Genomic DNA, 16987 nt, shown 5'->3' on the forward strand with positions numbered 1-16987 from the left:
CAGAAGAACAGGTCTGTTTATATAAGCAGTACTGGCATCTTAACCTTCAGCATATATTCAGTGCTACCATATATACATTCATTTACTCATGCACTGTTGTCAGGCAGTGAGTGTAACAGTTTGAAACATGTCACTTTTGTGCTCTACAGATTTTGTGCACTTATGTTCTGTAATTCTAGTTTTCTTCATCATTCAGTTTTGCTGGTACAAGAGTCATCACACAGGAGCACCTGTGCAGGTTCAGAAGCTGATCAAGAAGGATGACATAAGAGTCCCAAAATATGGTGTTGTCTGGTTTGGAGAAAAGGAATTACCTCGATAACTTTAGCAGTTCACTAGTACCCATGATTGAATGCTATTGTAAGGGTAGGAGCAATGTGAGGGGTCCAAATTGAATGTAAGACTAATTAGCATTTGTAAAATTCTCTAAATGAGAATGGGTAAGCTTTAGTTTTGCTTGGGAAATATCTGTATAGCGCTCCATACAGGCCTATGATTTTCCAGCACCTAAGTTGTCCTCCTGTGCAAGATGGCAGGAAGGATTTGCTGCATGTACATTCCTTTTTTTGACAAAGGAATTCTGAAGATATCCAATAGCTCATCCAAGACATTAAGAGTTGCTTCTAAGATGTCTAGCAAACACTGTATAAACTGATCAATAATTGTAATTAATAAATAAATTAGTAGTAGAGTAATTGTTCTGWGAACACTATATCTACTTTATACAAAATTACTGTGTATTAGCCACAATAAAAAAATTAAGTTCTATCTACCAACTAGTCTTAGAACATTTTGTTCTGGCATTTTAAATAAAGAGAGCATAGACCTAATGTTTGTCTATGTTCTTCGTCAAACTCACTGACTTGTCATTATCTGAATAATGTCCAAATCAGTCAGAAGTCTAAATTTGCTATCCCAGTTGGATAAATATTGACAATGAGTTCCCAGCAATAGGATACAATCCTAAGGGAGAAGATACAGGCGTGTCACAAAAATATAAATAGATACTCAACGAATTTTGGTGGTTAAGGTTTCTGGAAGGGAGAGCGCTCTCTTTGACTCCACTGGTCCCTTCACACTGTCCCTCAGGGAACGCACACTCTTCTGACGATTACGTGCGAAACGAGCCCTCTTGATCTTCCACATTGCTGCATCACTGAGGTTGGCGACATTTGTCCGGACAGCAGTGATAGCTTTGCAAATGCAATTGACCAAGTTAGGATTCATTCCACAGCATGGCGAGGCCCTAATGCTGCCTAGTGCCAAGTGCAACTGGGCCCCAGGTCCCATTGAAGTCAAGAATGCTTCATACAGGTTCAAGGGGTCCATCTGCAAGGAACTCATTTGCACGCGCTCAGTCTAAAATCTGTAAAATCCCTTTGTTTATTTAGAGATTGGACAAAACCAGACTCTTGAACCCCAAAACCTGAATTTCAGGGTAAGGGAGTATAAGGTGCCCTCTATTTAAAATGGCAGAAACCTCATAAGTATGGATCACATTTAGTGCACTCATATCAAAATGTGGCCTCTAGTTCTACCTCAGACTGAAATTCTGTCCTGCCTACACCTATCATCCTGGATCTGAACAGTGCCTCCAAAATCCTGTGAGTGTTGTTATGCTTTTACAGTGCTGTTACCAGTAGCGTCAGTGCATCTATCTCAATGGAGTCACTAATGTTTTTCTATACTCATGTCTGTGGCACATTCAAACCCTTWGAGTTTTATCACCTGAGTCACCAAAGCTGGTGACCCCATCCTTTGAACCACTTATAGATGTCTTTGAAAAGGCAAAAAGAAAGGTTCAAAAGAATCTTGAAAAATATCTTTTGCATTTTTTAAATTAAATGCTCTCAAATATTTTTACTTAAAGATGCAGCCCTACATCTGCTGCCAAAGGTGCTAACAACCACTGCTGAGATTCCCTTCTCAGGCCACAGCAATAGGTCCCAACTTTGGGCCAAGATACCCATATACGAAGGAGAAAATGTTTGCAGCTCCATCCATTTCCTAGATGGATGCAGCAGCATCACCTGGGCTTTTTTAGGCACTGGGCTTCACACAATTGCAAGAGGAGTCATTAGGCTGTTGATGGAGCAGATGCTGTCCAGACAGCTGTTCCCCACCTCCTCCAAGCAAGTCAGATGAAAACAGAACTGGCTCATGGCCACCACTTGAGTGAGAAAACTTAATTATTCAGCATGTTAAACAATCATGCACAGGTTATTATTTTAGCCCCTTCCGCTTCCAAGTGAATGGAAAGAGATACGTAATCTCATCAAGAAACAAAATATGGACAGGACAAACATTTACAGAAGTTTGTTACAGTCCCTGCAGGAATAGTTAACCAAGCCCCTGCTCTAAGATTCCAAGTACCTCTTGTGCCGTGTCCCATGCATTTGTTTGTGTTTTGGAGATCATGCAGTTCCTAGGGCTGGGATCATACCTTCATCTGTCTTTGTACAGACCCTTACAGAACTGGGTCAGGCATGATCTAGCCCTTCAGGAATACTAATGCTAATAGYGTAAGAACTTCTACAAAAGAACAAATAGGTTAATGCAGGTTGCAGCTGATTCATCACAGAACCAGATCATGTTTCAACCAGGGCTGGGAATCACCTTCTAGTGAGAGTAAAACACAATGCCCAAACTTGTAATGGAATATATCCTAATCTGCATTTGGGCAGTCAAAAAGTGTTTACTTTGAGTTATTCTCTTCTGACCTGAAAGATTAGTTAGTTTCAGCAAGTTTATGCAGGTGAGGCCTACATCTCTCTCATACCCTTGCAGGCAGCTGAAATTCCAGCAGCTGATAAAAGGTGATCAGAATGATTTGGTTTCTGCTTACTTGTTGGGAAAGGGAATTCTTTGTTGCAGTCCAGATGAAGCTGTGCTTCCAGAGACAGGGTCTCAAAGCGATTCACAAAGAACTCCCAGCTCAAAGCTGGAATATCTGCTTTTAGAAAATGAAGCAGCAAAAGCTTACTAAGAATTGTGGGCCTGTCCTTAACAACTGTGTCAAACTGGAAATCAAGGCAGAGGCAGAGACCCTGTGTAGAGAAAAAATACAGAACTGAGATGCGAAGACTATTATAAGTGTTTTAAAAGCAACAGGAGGTCAAAGCTCACAACTTCTATCAATTAATAGAGAACAAAGGTTTAGMTCTTGTTTCCTAGTGTTTTAAATCAGGAGCAATGCTACTGATACCAGCAGAAAAGTAAGATAAGTAAGGAGATAAACAAGCACCGTATTTAGAATGGTGAATTTTCTACACTGATTTTGAAGGCAAAATTCTACCTACTGAGCATTTGGTACACACTATCACATTTTAACAACATTTACAGCTTTCTCCAGTAACAGTTCAAATGCCATAGTAATCCCTTGTAGCCAAAGTTGGGGCTAGGGCAGTATCATTTCCCACAGCTGTTTTGCGTTTTTGTCAATTATCAGGATCCATAAGGCTTGTCTTATGAGCTATTAACAGTGATGGTGATACTGTACACCTGAACCCCCTTGAACTTTGGGTCAAAACTCAGCTTTCTGTTTGAATGCATACTTTTTGTCTCATATAATGAACCTACCTGTAAAGCTGGCCTCTTTATGGTGTCAAGTAATAGCCCAGCTCTTGTAGCTACTGCTGGGTTGACATCTTCCACAGCAGTCAGAAAACAGCAGAATGCATGAGCCAAAGAATACTTCAGYAGGTGGTTTTTTGTCACAGACTGAATATCCAAAAACCTGCACAACACAGCCACCTTCTCCACTGTAGCAGCCATGCCCCAAGACAAAGAAAATATTCATATTAATTTAGGCAATGGCTTCTTTATGTCCTGATTAAAATATAGATATTTTTAGGAGAGGCATATTAGAAAGCAAAAACAAAAAAATAGCTGGCAAATATTTTTGTGAATTTGATCTTATTTTGGTTATCCAGAAGGTCTCATATTCTCCTCTATTCTGTTGCCTTTTTGTGCTATGGCATTGCAGCAAACTATCTCCAAAACTCCCCAAACCAGCAAAAAGATAATCACCAATTACAGTTCTCCTCACTTACAGCAGAGAAAGCTCTACCTCTTCAGCTCCTCAGCAAAGCAACACACACACAAACAGCCTACAATTCTCAAGCCTACCTGCTTCAAATCTCATCTTCCAATCTTTGCTGTTGAAATTGCTGTTTATGATTGTCCAGAAAATGTCAGCTCCATGGGGAAGCGAAAGCGCATGGAGAAGAAGTGGGACTGCCAGGGAAGAAAGCTGAGAGAACTCAGACTTCACAACTCCCCATAAGCTGGAAAGATCAAAAATAGCAAGTCTGCTTATAAAAGCAATCCCTTGGCATCCTTTCTTCTAAATGTCCACACTGTACCACTAGTGGGAACATGCTTTTCATGACAACCTCTATGAGCCATCCTAAGCACTCGTGTGAACACTACAGTTGCTGGTATGAGAACAGAGCTACTTGGAAATCTTCAAATACAGCAGAGTTTCTTGAAAACCCAGGTTCAAATATCCCTTACATTAAAACACTTCAGATTTGACAAGATATTGCTGAATTCAAGGCACTGTTGCCATGGAACATAACCTACGCCACAGTTTAGCATTTCCAACGTGACCAAGTTCTGCACATGCCAGCCTTGGAGCCAYGAATCATGTGCATCCAGGAATCAATCAGATGTCAGGGACTCAAGATTTACTAGTTCTTAGATTCAGGACAGATCCTCCAGTCTGCTAAAACCCTAGAATTTCAGGAGATCTTCAGTGAAAATGATACCAAACAGCTGCAAGCCCTGAATAACATACTCCATTCAGAACAGCATATGTTGGTGTTTCTTCAATGAGCTCTCTCCAAAAGTCCCTTTAAAAGGAATCTTAAAATGTGCAGATTTCAATCCCGTTCACTCTGACACTAAATGAGAACTTCTTTTACCTCTTAAAAAGAAAGTGAGATACTGTTCTTCAGTCAGTTCTACAATCCTACAAACTACATATTTTTGCCTCTACATCATCCTTTATTTTATCCTGAGAGTCAGGGAAGGACCTCAATTTCAGACAAAGCTATTATTCAGAATGAGAAATTCGCACTCACTGACTGCAAAACAACTGGTGCAGAATATCAAGCTGTGCATGATATCCTGTCTCTAATAGTGATCCTTTGGCATCTGATTATAGTTGGTTGATCCCCTATGGCTGCATACCATTTCCAAGGAGAAGTTTGAGTTGTTGTAGAATACACTGCAAAGTGTAGTGAAGTATTAGGATTAGAGCCCAAAGTTGGCTCAAAATTCAGTCTTCAAACTTCAGACTACCTCCTGAAGCTCTTTCCAACCTAATTTATTCTATAATTCTATGGTTCTAGAGTCTCTTTTTCTAGCAAAAATGCTTTCTGCAAAATTTATATTTTTGTGACAAAATTCTGCTGGTACTTTTTTCCTTGGAAAATCTGCTTGGGATAATCTAAAAAAAGAAATAACTATGGGATTAAGTGAATTAAACATTCCATTTCAGGTCACTTCAGACTCTGATAAGCCACTGACACTCTGCAGTGGGGGTTGTAATATTTAGACTTCATGCCCTCATTTCAACACTGGACTTAGCAGTCTCCCCTTTAGCTCCTGTGGGGCACTTTGTTTTCTCCTTGTCAAACTGTTTCAACGGTGCTTTGAAAGTGCAGCTCTGGCCTGAAGGAGGAGCTCAGTGGGTTTGAGTCTTATCTCCCTTGTAGTACAACACCTCAGATAGACACAGCATAATGAACTGAGCAAAACCAAGACTTACTTTCAGGCAGATATAGGACAAAATGAAATGCTGATCACAATCTTTCATTAAAGCCCAAATATTTTTCCGATTTCTCTGACAAAATCCACCACTTGGAATTAACCCCAAATGATTACCTTTTTCATATTTTCATCTCTGCTACTGGATTCCCCCCCCCCAAAAAAAAAACAACACCACATCATCCTTCACCTCTGTTAGGGTTAGAGATGTTCACATAAACACAGAACTAGAGGACACAAGGTACTTTGGTTCCATTTGCAGCTTCCTAACTGGCCTATCCAATGTGCCCTTATACTACTGCTTTCCCTTTCCRCAATTCTCTTCCATCCTTCCTTAATTTTCCTAAAGTTCAAACTCTTGGATGTCACATCCAAGAATGCATAGTTGGAATCAATAAAGTACGAAAACAAAATGTGTGATAAAAGCCTACCTTGCAATCAGCATATGATCTTGAATATAGGCTAGAAATTGTGGATGGTCCTTTCTTGCTATATACAGGCATTCTCCATGAAGACACAGAATCTTCAGACAGTTCAGCATATTAAACAGAATGTCTGGCTCTTCAAATCTTGACATTTCCTGTGCAAGCAGATGTACTACTCTCAACACAGTGAAACCACCTAACCAAAAATTCAAACTAAACAAATAATCAATATTACCTGCAGTATAGTGTATATGAGCTTCAAGGTAACTGGAAGTTGCTGATAACAAAATTTTCTTTCTGTGTCATTTTTTATAGCTGTTAAAATATAAGTTACATAAACTGTTGTTAGAGTATCTCATTTGTGGATTCAAAGTGAAATTAAAGGATCTGAATGTGATAAGAGGTAAATTAATTCTATCTACAGTAACACAGCAGTAAGTAAAGATACAACAGCAAGGAATTTAGCATCTAATATTTTTGCTATGTTATATGCTCAAAGAGCAATATCTTCAAAGATTTTTGAGAGTCAGTCAGATTTGCTCCCAACATAATACAGCCTTCCCATAAAATTAGTATGTTGAAAGTACTAAATGCATGAGAAAGTATTGACTGTGCATTGCTGGATTTGAAAGACTTCTTGAAAACCTTGTATTCCCTTAAGAGTAGAGGTGTTCCATTTAAAGACTTCCTGAAACACCCAACCCTTCTCACCCTCAACCTACCAGTGTTTTCTGTGGTCTCTGTGTGATTTCCTGGGTTTTCTCCATGTTTTGGTGCTGATTTATCTTCCTCTTCTCCTTCAGTTCCTATAATAAACTCAGGTCTAGTATACAGAAGACTATCCTCAAGGTTATCTGTGGGCTCCTTTAAGAACATAATAAGTTAAATTCATTTCTTGATGTTCGTGATATATTCTCTAAATATATTAGGCCAAATCCTGCTGTTTAAGTTATATTGCGTGTGAAAAAACTGAGCCCAAATGAGGCAGAAACTGTCAAATTCTGTGTGCAGTTGCACATTCAAATCACCCGCATATTTAAAATTCTGCATTGGCAAATGCATGCTGACAATGAGACTATGGTTCACGGATTTACGTGATCTCACTTAACAGAATCGTGTATCCATATTGGAGCTGAGGAGAATACAGTCACAGGCCCAAGGTTTCACCAAATTTAGCATGCTTCCCTCGGAAAAGTCACTCCATTGCACAGAGAGGAGCAGGACACACTTCCTACTGCATTATGTAGTTACAGGCTTAGAGGCAGGAGCTACCTCAATCACTTTTACATTGAAAAAAGGAATAGGCTGAGGTTGCTTTTCCTGTACGTGTCCAGGAGCTCAGGAATACAAGTTGTTATTGTTACCGTTATGTTAAAAACTCAAGGTGGATGCTAGAAATGGTATCAAGCCCCAGTCACAGAAAAGACTTTACCATTTGCCACTTTTCACTTGAGGCCAGAATCCGAACAGGAAAGGGCATGAGATGATTTTTCTGGCAAAAGTTACTGAATAATGTGTCCACAATACTTACTACTAGCACGTGCATCAAAATGGAATTCCAAACCTTTCACACATCAAGAGGATCACTGTGCCCACCACCAAAAAGAAATGACTAATAAAGATCCTGTCACCACCATGCCACAGCAAATGAGCACTCAAGATAGGAGGAATGATGCTATCTTCTCAACTGTCAGATGGAAGAGTACATATATTCAGATGGAAATAAATTCATCACACTACAGGTACTGCTTAAAGTCATCTATGGCTTTGCAGAAGAAATAAATGATGACTAGCAGAATTTGGCTGAGATTTCTGTGTCCAATAAAGTTGGATACTCAACCTGAAATATTTCAGCAAAATCTGTTTTTCAAAGGTGCTCAGCATTTTCAACAATCAAGTACCAAATAAGGTTTTTCAAGTTGCCCATTTGAGAAATGATTCAAAATCACTCAAAATCATTATTCATTGAGAATCACTCTTAGCTTTTAAAATAAGATAAAAAGCACTAATTATTATCATTTCACATTTCATTTAAGACAGTACCGCAGCAGTGTCAATCCAAAGTGAAGCAGCACTTCAGTGTTGATGGGGGAAGAGTCCCATACTGGATCAATATTGTCATTCCCTGTATTCTTTAAATATCTCCAATTCAAACCAATAAGATTTTATAGTTCAATGGTATTTTTGCTTTAACCTCCCAAATCCTCCAYGGCAAAGGTCAGTGCAGCTTTGCTCCCTCATGCAGAATGTAATGAGCAAAATGAAGAGGAGTTTCAGCACACCACTAATACAGGCCCTTTCTTGCACTACTTACCACAAGTCTGATTTCTTCTTTTGGAGCAAGCTGTTCCAGCAGCTCAAAACACAGCTGGTAGCACAGAATACTAGACTGACACAGACCACATTCAACTGCTTTTTCATCCTTCTGACAGGTGTGAGAACCACCCCAGGGTGCCTGCAACACATTGTTTATGATGGAAATTATATCTTTTGAAATGCTGTTCTCTAAGCCCAAAGTGATACCATCATCCTGGAGTTCCATCTGAAAAAGAGTAAAAAGAGTAAGGATTGATCATTTATTTAAAGGCCACAGCTCTGACCAGTCTACTTATTCCTACATTTCTGCCACTGTTAAAATACAGTACTGGGAAGAGTCCAAGATAAATTTGAACTCACAGTTTCAAATATAGCCACTGACATTGGGGGCCAAATTTGAACAGCTAAAGTAAGATTTTCAAAGTCAAATAGAGAATTTCAAGCAGAGGATCCATGAATTTTACCTGGAGACAATTATCCAAACCACTTGGGCTTTGGATTCACAATGCATAAATTTAGCTATTCAAAAATTATGCATCTAACGTAAGCCTATCAACAAGCCTCTGCCTGTAGTCTGTAGAAAGACGTATCTCCAAAGGGCAGTTCATTTCACTCATATGAGACAGCTAACACACTCTGGAGGCATCTACCTTCTCTTCATTGACCATGAACATGTAACTCTGGTAAGACTGAAGCTTGGTGAGAACTGTAGAGAGGTTTGAATGTCTTATACTTCATGCCAGTCTTCAGCAGAAAGGGACTGAGTACAAGTGACTTTAAAGAACTTTAGTGTCCTTTAATGTGTATATTTTTCTTCTGTAAGTACCTGCTTCAAGATGAGATCAAACATGAGTATGAAGCAATTAAGATTCATTTCATCATCCTCACAGTCAAAGTCAATAGTCTTTCCACCGGGGTGTGCAAAGTTTTTGAACGGGCTGTGAAAAGGACTACGTATTGGACTGCGAAATGGGCTCTGGAAAGGACTTGGGAAAGGACTCAGCATGTTGTGCTGAACTCTGCGTCCAGGGTCAGAAGCAACGCTTACCTGAATGCATAAAAAAAAAAAAAAATCCAAATGAATGTTAAGCATTTAAGCAAATTAATTCTATATGAAACTATGGCAAATGGCAAGAACTTTGACAGCCTTATTATTCCCTTTTGTAGCTATTTTTTGTAAAACTTACAAGTGTCCCTTAATGCCATTAAACGCTAAAATATGCTAAAAGTACAGGAGACATTCTGCATGGATACACATATTCTTTTAAGTTAAATGGTTGACATTCATTAACTTAGCTTCACTAAGGAGGAAATTTAGCATCATAAACCAAATGGAAAATCAGTATAGGCGGTAAAGTGGCCCTCAAGGTTACAATAATCTGCTCCATGATCAAGGGATACCAACTTCAATAGTAATAGTCCAATAAAAAATAAATGAATAAATAAATAAATAAATAGGTTATCTCGAGACAGCAGTGTAACCAAGGCTATACCAAGGATACAAGCAGCTGCAAAGCAACTGAACATAGAGGTAATAAGATGTGCGTGTCAGCACTGGTTTACGTCTACACCACAGTAGGCCRCCTACAACACCCTCAGAACCTCTAAGTGTTTCAGAGAGGTATACTATTAGATGATGCTAAAGATCTGGTCATTCAAGCACTGTGTTCCTACTGTCCATGAAACACTTTGTGCAAGACTGCTGGGAAGTTAGTCACATTTTTCCAAGTATGTGTAGTAAACATTTGTATACATTTTCTTCTGGACCATAAGCCTGTGATAAACAGCTTTATTCTACATCAATTTCTGCATCTCTTGGATGGGGTGGGCGAAACATGAGGAAAAACGCAGGGACACAAAAATAAGTTCTGTTCTGGTATCCTCCCAGAACATATCTAGTCTCCATCAAACATGTACTACTAAAATATGAAAGCTCACTCTGGGTGATCAGCTCTCCATAAAAACTTCTTGTTGATGGTAGAGAATAGAAGATACAGAGAAGGAAAATGATACCAAGGCAAACACTCCAAAAGTATTCCCAGCAAAACAGTTCACTGAGAAAGACTGTGCAGTTAACTCCTATCTGCATTATCTTTACACTGACCAAGTGATAGAGAAGCATTAATACAAGAAGTCATACCAATTTTTTTTTTCACTCTAAAAATTTGTATCATGCTTCCAACCAAATATTGCCACATTAAAAAATGACCTTTTAATTCTTCACATGCATTCTATTATGAAAACTGTTCTAAGGAGGAAAAAAAAAAAAAAACAGGATAAGTAACAATTACCCTCCGAGCTGCAAGATTTCCTGCCAATTCACTGACTCTTGATTTTCTTTGATTTGCTAACTCTTTTACAGAATTAACTCCATCAGAAAACATGCTGATTAGTAACTGAAGAGGGACAACAATGTCTAGTTCAGATAACACCTGAAGAAAGACAATAATTAAAAACAGCATCAGCTTTCAAATTTGATCGAAAATACCAGCTACTTTTATAAGCACATTTATTACACAATCCCCAGTTCAGCAAGTTTCATGCATTCAATTTCAGGAACAAGTAATATGATTGGGAGTCAATGGGGTGAGCTGTGAGCATAGGTTTCAGTTAGAATCAGGGCAAAAGAACTGGCAAAATAGGGTATTTTCAAAATATTTGTTGACATCTCCTTTATGCTACTTGAGATAGCTTTACACACAAACACATAGGTGTGTGAGGTTGTTGGACAAAAGGTTTCGGCAAAGCAAAAATGTTACCAATACTTGCATAACTATTTACTATCTTTATTATTTCCTAATACTGAATTCCTGTAATTATCCTAAGAATCCAGTCAGAGTGGTTGCTACAGACTTCAATATACTGAGAAGCCTGGTTGTCTGCAAATCACTGAGGGAATATTCATCATCTATTTTGTCAGCAACAAATAAGCTCATTTGTACTTGTCAAACTGTTATTAGGAGCAAGCAAAATCTACAAAAATCATACCTTACTAGAAAATTTTGCAAATAGGAAAATTGCTACAATCATCGGGTAAACTACTCTTTGCAGAAACTACACCAAAATAACCCTCAGCAGAGCAGAAGCGATAATGAAGATTATAGTTATTATTCCAAGGGGCTGGTGCCGTGGAAAATTTCATGCCCTTTTGAATGCCCTGCCCCCAGAAGACACTGCTTTTCCTGTAGCTTTTGAATATGAACGTTGGATGAATGCCAGCTTTGTGGAAGAATATAGCACAGGAGGCCCAGAGCAGTAGAAAGCCTGATGGGTCCAGAGCCAGTCCAATCCAGTTCTCTGTATGTGAGAGACTCCAACTGCTTCTGGAGCCTGGCATTAATTTGGGAATCTACAGACCACAGTCTGTGGAGACTAAAAAGTACAACTGGCAATAAGCCAGAGATACCTAAATGGCCTTAAAGACCAACTGACATTCAAAGGGAAAAGGGATTTCCAGGTTTCCAGTATATTGTGCATGATGGGTTAGCAACACAAAACTTCCCAGGAACTACCTATGAATTGCCTTACATTGGGGCCAGGCAAAGGGCAGAAAGGTTTCCTGATCCTTGAAAAAGTGGCTCTTTTTTTTTTTCAAAATCATAAGCTGCTTCAGCATGACATGTCAAGAAAGAACACTTACATGCAGCCAAAGCAATGCTTGCTCTTGCACGGAGGATGGATAACCTGTGAATCGACAACTAATGAAGCCAAACATCTCCTCCATAGAGAAAGGGAGAGGGCAAAGTTCAATATCAAACATTTTGCTGAAAAGTAGAACAAAAATATAGGATCACTGAGTCACATCACACACTGCACTGATAGCAAGTCAATCTCACTACCAGCTGCAAAGCTTCTGTCATCTTAATTGTGTATTCCTTATTTGCACCCTCCCTTTCCAGTCAGACAAGGAATTGAGCTAGGTTGCTGATACTACCTGTGTGGAGCACACAAGGTCATTCCTGAGTTTGGTGGTGCACCTTATTGAGTGTACATTACATCTCAGATCAGGCCCAGTCAGGCTATGCAGATAACTTTGGGGAGATCAGTTAGAAAAAGTATTTTCATTTGAAAGCACAATCTCTTTCAATATCCAATGTATAGGAATATTTCTCATCTCACCACTGCTCCACTATTCATCATTTATACTAGAAATGTTCACATCAGCCCCTACAAGTATAAATCTACAGTCAGCTTCAGAACCTTTTAATCAGTTAAAAGGCAATGTGAAGTTTTATTGTAAAAAGAGAACACCAGACAGGTAATTATGACTCAGCCAGCCACCATTCTTATTCTGGTGTTTCTGTTGCTCAGCAGGGGAAAACATTACCTAAATCAATACAGATCACCACTCTTCCTGTGCCAGCTCTGCAGAGCTGGTTAATAGGGGCCAGGCTTCTACTAATCCCCACCTTTTCACATCAACTGCTGGCCAGAAGGAGAAAGATGCTTCCTCCACCATGCAGCAGGAAGCTACTGAAAATGCACTTTGCTCAGAGCAAAGAAGCACCTATGTATTTGACTCTTAATACAGTTTCAAGGATATCAAGAGTAATAAAATGAAACTTTCCCAAAGCTTAAGTGCTCTAGTCTAAATATAATTCATGAATGTTTCAGCAACATTCACTTGCTACTGTCTACTGGACTTGGGAAAACAATCTCAATGGCATTTTTATTCATTATTTTATTGTGCTAAAACCCTAAACAATCGACATACGCACACACAGAATGGCTCCTACACATCTCTACTCACCTTAACACTTCCCGGAACTCTTTCAGTTGATTATCAGGCACTTCTGTCCTTATAGCTTCCAACCACTCTGGCATGATACATTCCCATACCGGCTGGTTTATCACATTGTATGGAATCAAGCAAAGGATTCGATTCAGACCTTCTTTTAACTGGGTCACAGCACTACAGGATTTGTCCCAGTATCCACCAACCTGTGGGCATTTTCAGCAATCATACTGATGAGTGATTATTCTAGTCCTCATTATTTGTCCAGCACCGTAAATTTGCTCAGTGTGTTGCAGCCAAGAAATTGTGGGGGATGATCATCAGTGCCTTCTAGGCTGAATTTAGAAGTCACCCATGAGGATTGCACCATTTTTTTTTCCTCTTTCATTTGACCCTCAGACCAGAGTCTACTGTCCAAGATTTAAATGAAGTTTGTTCACTTCCATGCCATGACACAGAGTAATCTCCCATTGTCTACACTTCTCAGTGCAGGACAAACTTACAGCTTGGACAAACTTACAGCTTCAATTCTTTGTTCTGGTCCACTAGTTAGTGTTGGGTCTTTATACTGAAAAACTTGGCCCATATCACATGGGTTTTTTAAATGTTTCTTTCTTTGAGGGAAGGTTCTGAGTGATGGAACCAAAAAAAATATACTCCTAAGTAAATAAATAACTGGCCTACAGAGATTAATTATTCTAATGACCTCAGCTCACATCTGCTGTTCCTTACTAATGGCTCTAGAGATGCCTACTACTTTGGCAGCAACCACTAGTAATCTCAGCCAACGAACTATTTTTTCTCCGTTCATCATAGCTAATTTCATGGCTGTTCACCTTTATGTTCTATTCGATCCTTGCAAATCTGGCAAGTTGTCAGTCTTGTCTTAAGTATTGCAATGGGGGTAATAAAACTTAAAAAGGGGGCTGGATCCAAGATAAGTGAAAGGTCCACAACAGACTATACAGCATGAGGTTCAGTTATTTCTCTCCTCTAGCTTTAAAGTCCAGACCTCTTTTCTTCACTTTTAATACCCACTGCATCCATGCATCTCTCAAATTCCCTCAGCTGCCCTCCATTATCCTCCCACAAAACAGGTCTATCTTCAGAGTGATGGTCTAGGGTAACACATATGCACATGCTGGTCTACACATGCACAGCAAATCCAACATATTAGATCATGTAAAATCCATGGATCCATATTTCATCCCTGATTATGTAATATATCACAGCAAGGCTTTATGGCCCTTCCTAGTCTAGTCACTTGATTCTAGGAAAGAAAAAGAACATGGCCACTAGACATTTTATGTATGGAGGTTGTGAAATGAAAGTCTTCTCCGAATTTTACAAAAGCATATGCGGAATAGTTGGCAGTGATAAGTGAGGAAAAAGTCTTAAACCCGTCACAAATGTGAAGCTCCTATTTTCATGCTGATATTTAGTTTTCAACAGAGGAATATTGACAAATATGCCCAAACTCTGATGGGCATCTTTGCTATCCAGGTTAAGAGGGTAGTTCTGTTTCATAGTTAAGGAACAGGAAGACTCCTTCTAAGAGTGATTCCAGCACAGGACTTCTCAGGTACCCTGAATGACCTTCCAGATAAGCCTCTTTCTCTCCATCAACAATAAGGCAAACCAAGGCACACTAATCTCCTGAGCCACTTAAATTAGGTACCTGAATTGTGTGATTTCATGAACTTTAACATACAATTGCAGAGATATGGTATGCAAAGAGCAGAGAAACACAGATTAGTAAACGGAACTAGCAAAGGACAGGCTTATATCTGGGAGCAGAGAAACTGTGCCCATTTCTTAAGACACGCTTGGATGTTTTATCAGATTTTAATCTTTGAGGCAAAATAGGAATCTTCATATAAATTATTCTTACCCTGGCAAACTCCATTGGTTTGGGAAGGAGGCACATAACCATGACATCAAACCGGACATCACAAACTGTCTTCAACCACTTGGTAACAAACTGGGGCTTAAGCTTTTCAACCAGGCTACCAACTTCATCATCCATCATATAAGCTGTAGAATGAAACCACTGGAATACCATACTAACCAGCCTTGCTAAACTCTCTGTGGGTGTATTCTCACTGGGAGTGCAAAGGCTCACCTGGAGGACAGAAACAGAAATCAAATTTAATTTCTAGAATTAAAGGTGGGAAAGTGTTTTTATCTACTACATTTTGCATATTCTGAGATACCTGCCTGCAGATTACATAGGAGGTAATTGAGCTGATCAGTTTTAAGCAGAGTTTGGCACAAGATTATTGACAAAATATTTTCATAATCAGAAAATAAAAATTTGAAAAGAGTATCAAATTTCTTTGTTTCTTAATTTCAGCACTGAAAATATCAATACAGAATACTTTGACAAACTGAAACATTCTGGTATGGGCTTCAAAATGACTTTTCATTTCAAAGTGTAACGTAATGCCCAGAAGAAAAACAAAAAACAGAGATTATGTAAAATTTAAGGACAGGCCAACTGAAGTGTTTCAAAAAGTTTGAAAGAAAACAGTTACTTGGCAGAATAAAAGTGAACTCTGTTTTGCAGAAATGATTCTGATTTTGACTTTTTGTCCTCATTTGGGATAAGAATATGAGTTTTAAGTTCTCAAAAACTCTCAGAGTGATTAAGACTATTCTTCTCCCCTTCTCTAAATTCACTCCTTCTAGAAAAATGTTTGCACTGCAAAACCAGCCCACATCTGAGCCCAAGCTTGTATCCCAACTCACACACTACGCACATTGCCAAGTCCTTACCACCTGCTATTTGAGTTCTTCGTACCTCCCGGGGCCAGCAGAGAAACTTTCAAGTCAGCTTGCCGTACTGAATCCAAAGAGAGCATCAATAGAATGGCAAATAACAAACAGGAGATTTAGGAAGTGTCTTCTAACCACTTATCAGCTGTTAGGTGTAACTTCCTAGTGAATGCTATATTTCCAGCAATTGACAAGCTGAAACCAGTGATTGCTGTATTGCAGCAAATGAAGACAGAAGAAGCATTCATATCATTTCACGCAAAACAGCTTACAGCGCTGCCTCCCAGAGAAGACCAGAACCCTTTTCACAAGTGCTTTTCCTCTACGTTTTTCTGGGGATGCAGCAGCTAACAACATCCCTGCAAATTCAAAATGGCATCTTCGTTGTTCTACTTCATTGTAGGTTTAAGTTAAGCTGTTTGACTACTTTCTGGTGCCTGTCTCAGTTGAGTGGTAACTCAAAGGCATTGTCAGCCTTTTTGAGGGGAACTCTTGAACTCTGTCCAATTCCTAGATGAAAAGCATTCATTTAATGGAAAAAAATCAACAACCCACTATTTCTCACTATCAGTGCTGTCATCTCTGCTGGTACTCCCTATGGAGAGATCAAAGGATTTCATAAGAAAAGAATGAAATTAGTGAGCTCCCCTTCTTGCCATAGAAAGATACACTCTTAGTATCAAGGATGAGACATGTTACCAACACAGTGCAACAAAACCTGTTCTGTTGTCATTTAGATCCTATTTCTTCTGGAGAGAGAGGCCTTCAGTCTTTATAAAACATTATTTGAAGCAGAACAGATGAATATGGCACGGTAAAAAAAAAAATTTTTTTAAGGCAGAGTCCAACCCAACAGATTTATGTGAAGGCTAAAATAACATGAAACAACAAAAACCACAAGATATAAACAGAATGCAGAGTTTGCTCACATAGTCATTTTAAAGTCKTCTTTTCTGCTCTTCCA

General features: G+C 39.1%; 1 protein-coding gene across 2 annotated transcripts in view; it reads right to left on the reverse strand.

Moving 5' to 3' along the window:
* The window catches only part of UNC79 (unc-79 homolog, NALCN channel complex subunit), a 107248-nt gene that overhangs the window by 67649 nt on the left and 22612 nt on the right, over window positions 1-16987 (reverse strand). For both annotated transcript variants that reach the window (XM_026079529.1, XM_026079530.1), the window contains 13 exons: window positions 15140-15370; window positions 13264-13454; window positions 12154-12277; window positions 10805-10945; window positions 9340-9561; window positions 8512-8739; window positions 6920-7061; window positions 6433-6512; window positions 6204-6352; window positions 4129-4286; window positions 3580-3761; window positions 2846-3047; window positions 1014-1193 (listed from right to left, as the gene is read on the reverse strand). In XM_026079529.1, the coding sequence (XP_025935314.1) occupies window positions 1014-1193; window positions 2846-3047; window positions 3580-3761; window positions 4129-4286; window positions 6204-6352; window positions 6433-6512; window positions 6920-7061; window positions 8512-8739; window positions 9340-9561; window positions 10805-10945; window positions 12154-12277; window positions 13264-13454; window positions 15140-15370 (2230 nt within the window). The remainder of the gene's footprint in view (window positions 1-1013; window positions 1194-2845; window positions 3048-3579; window positions 3762-4128; window positions 4287-6203; window positions 6353-6432; window positions 6513-6919; window positions 7062-8511; window positions 8740-9339; window positions 9562-10804; window positions 10946-12153; window positions 12278-13263; window positions 13455-15139; window positions 15371-16987) is intronic.

This window comes from Apteryx rowi, unplaced genomic scaffold (genome assembly GCF_003343035.1).
Source record: "Apteryx rowi isolate R43461 unplaced genomic scaffold, aptRow1 scaffold_5, whole genome shotgun sequence".
Lineage (NCBI taxonomy): Eukaryota > Metazoa > Chordata > Aves > Apterygiformes > Apterygidae > Apteryx > Apteryx rowi.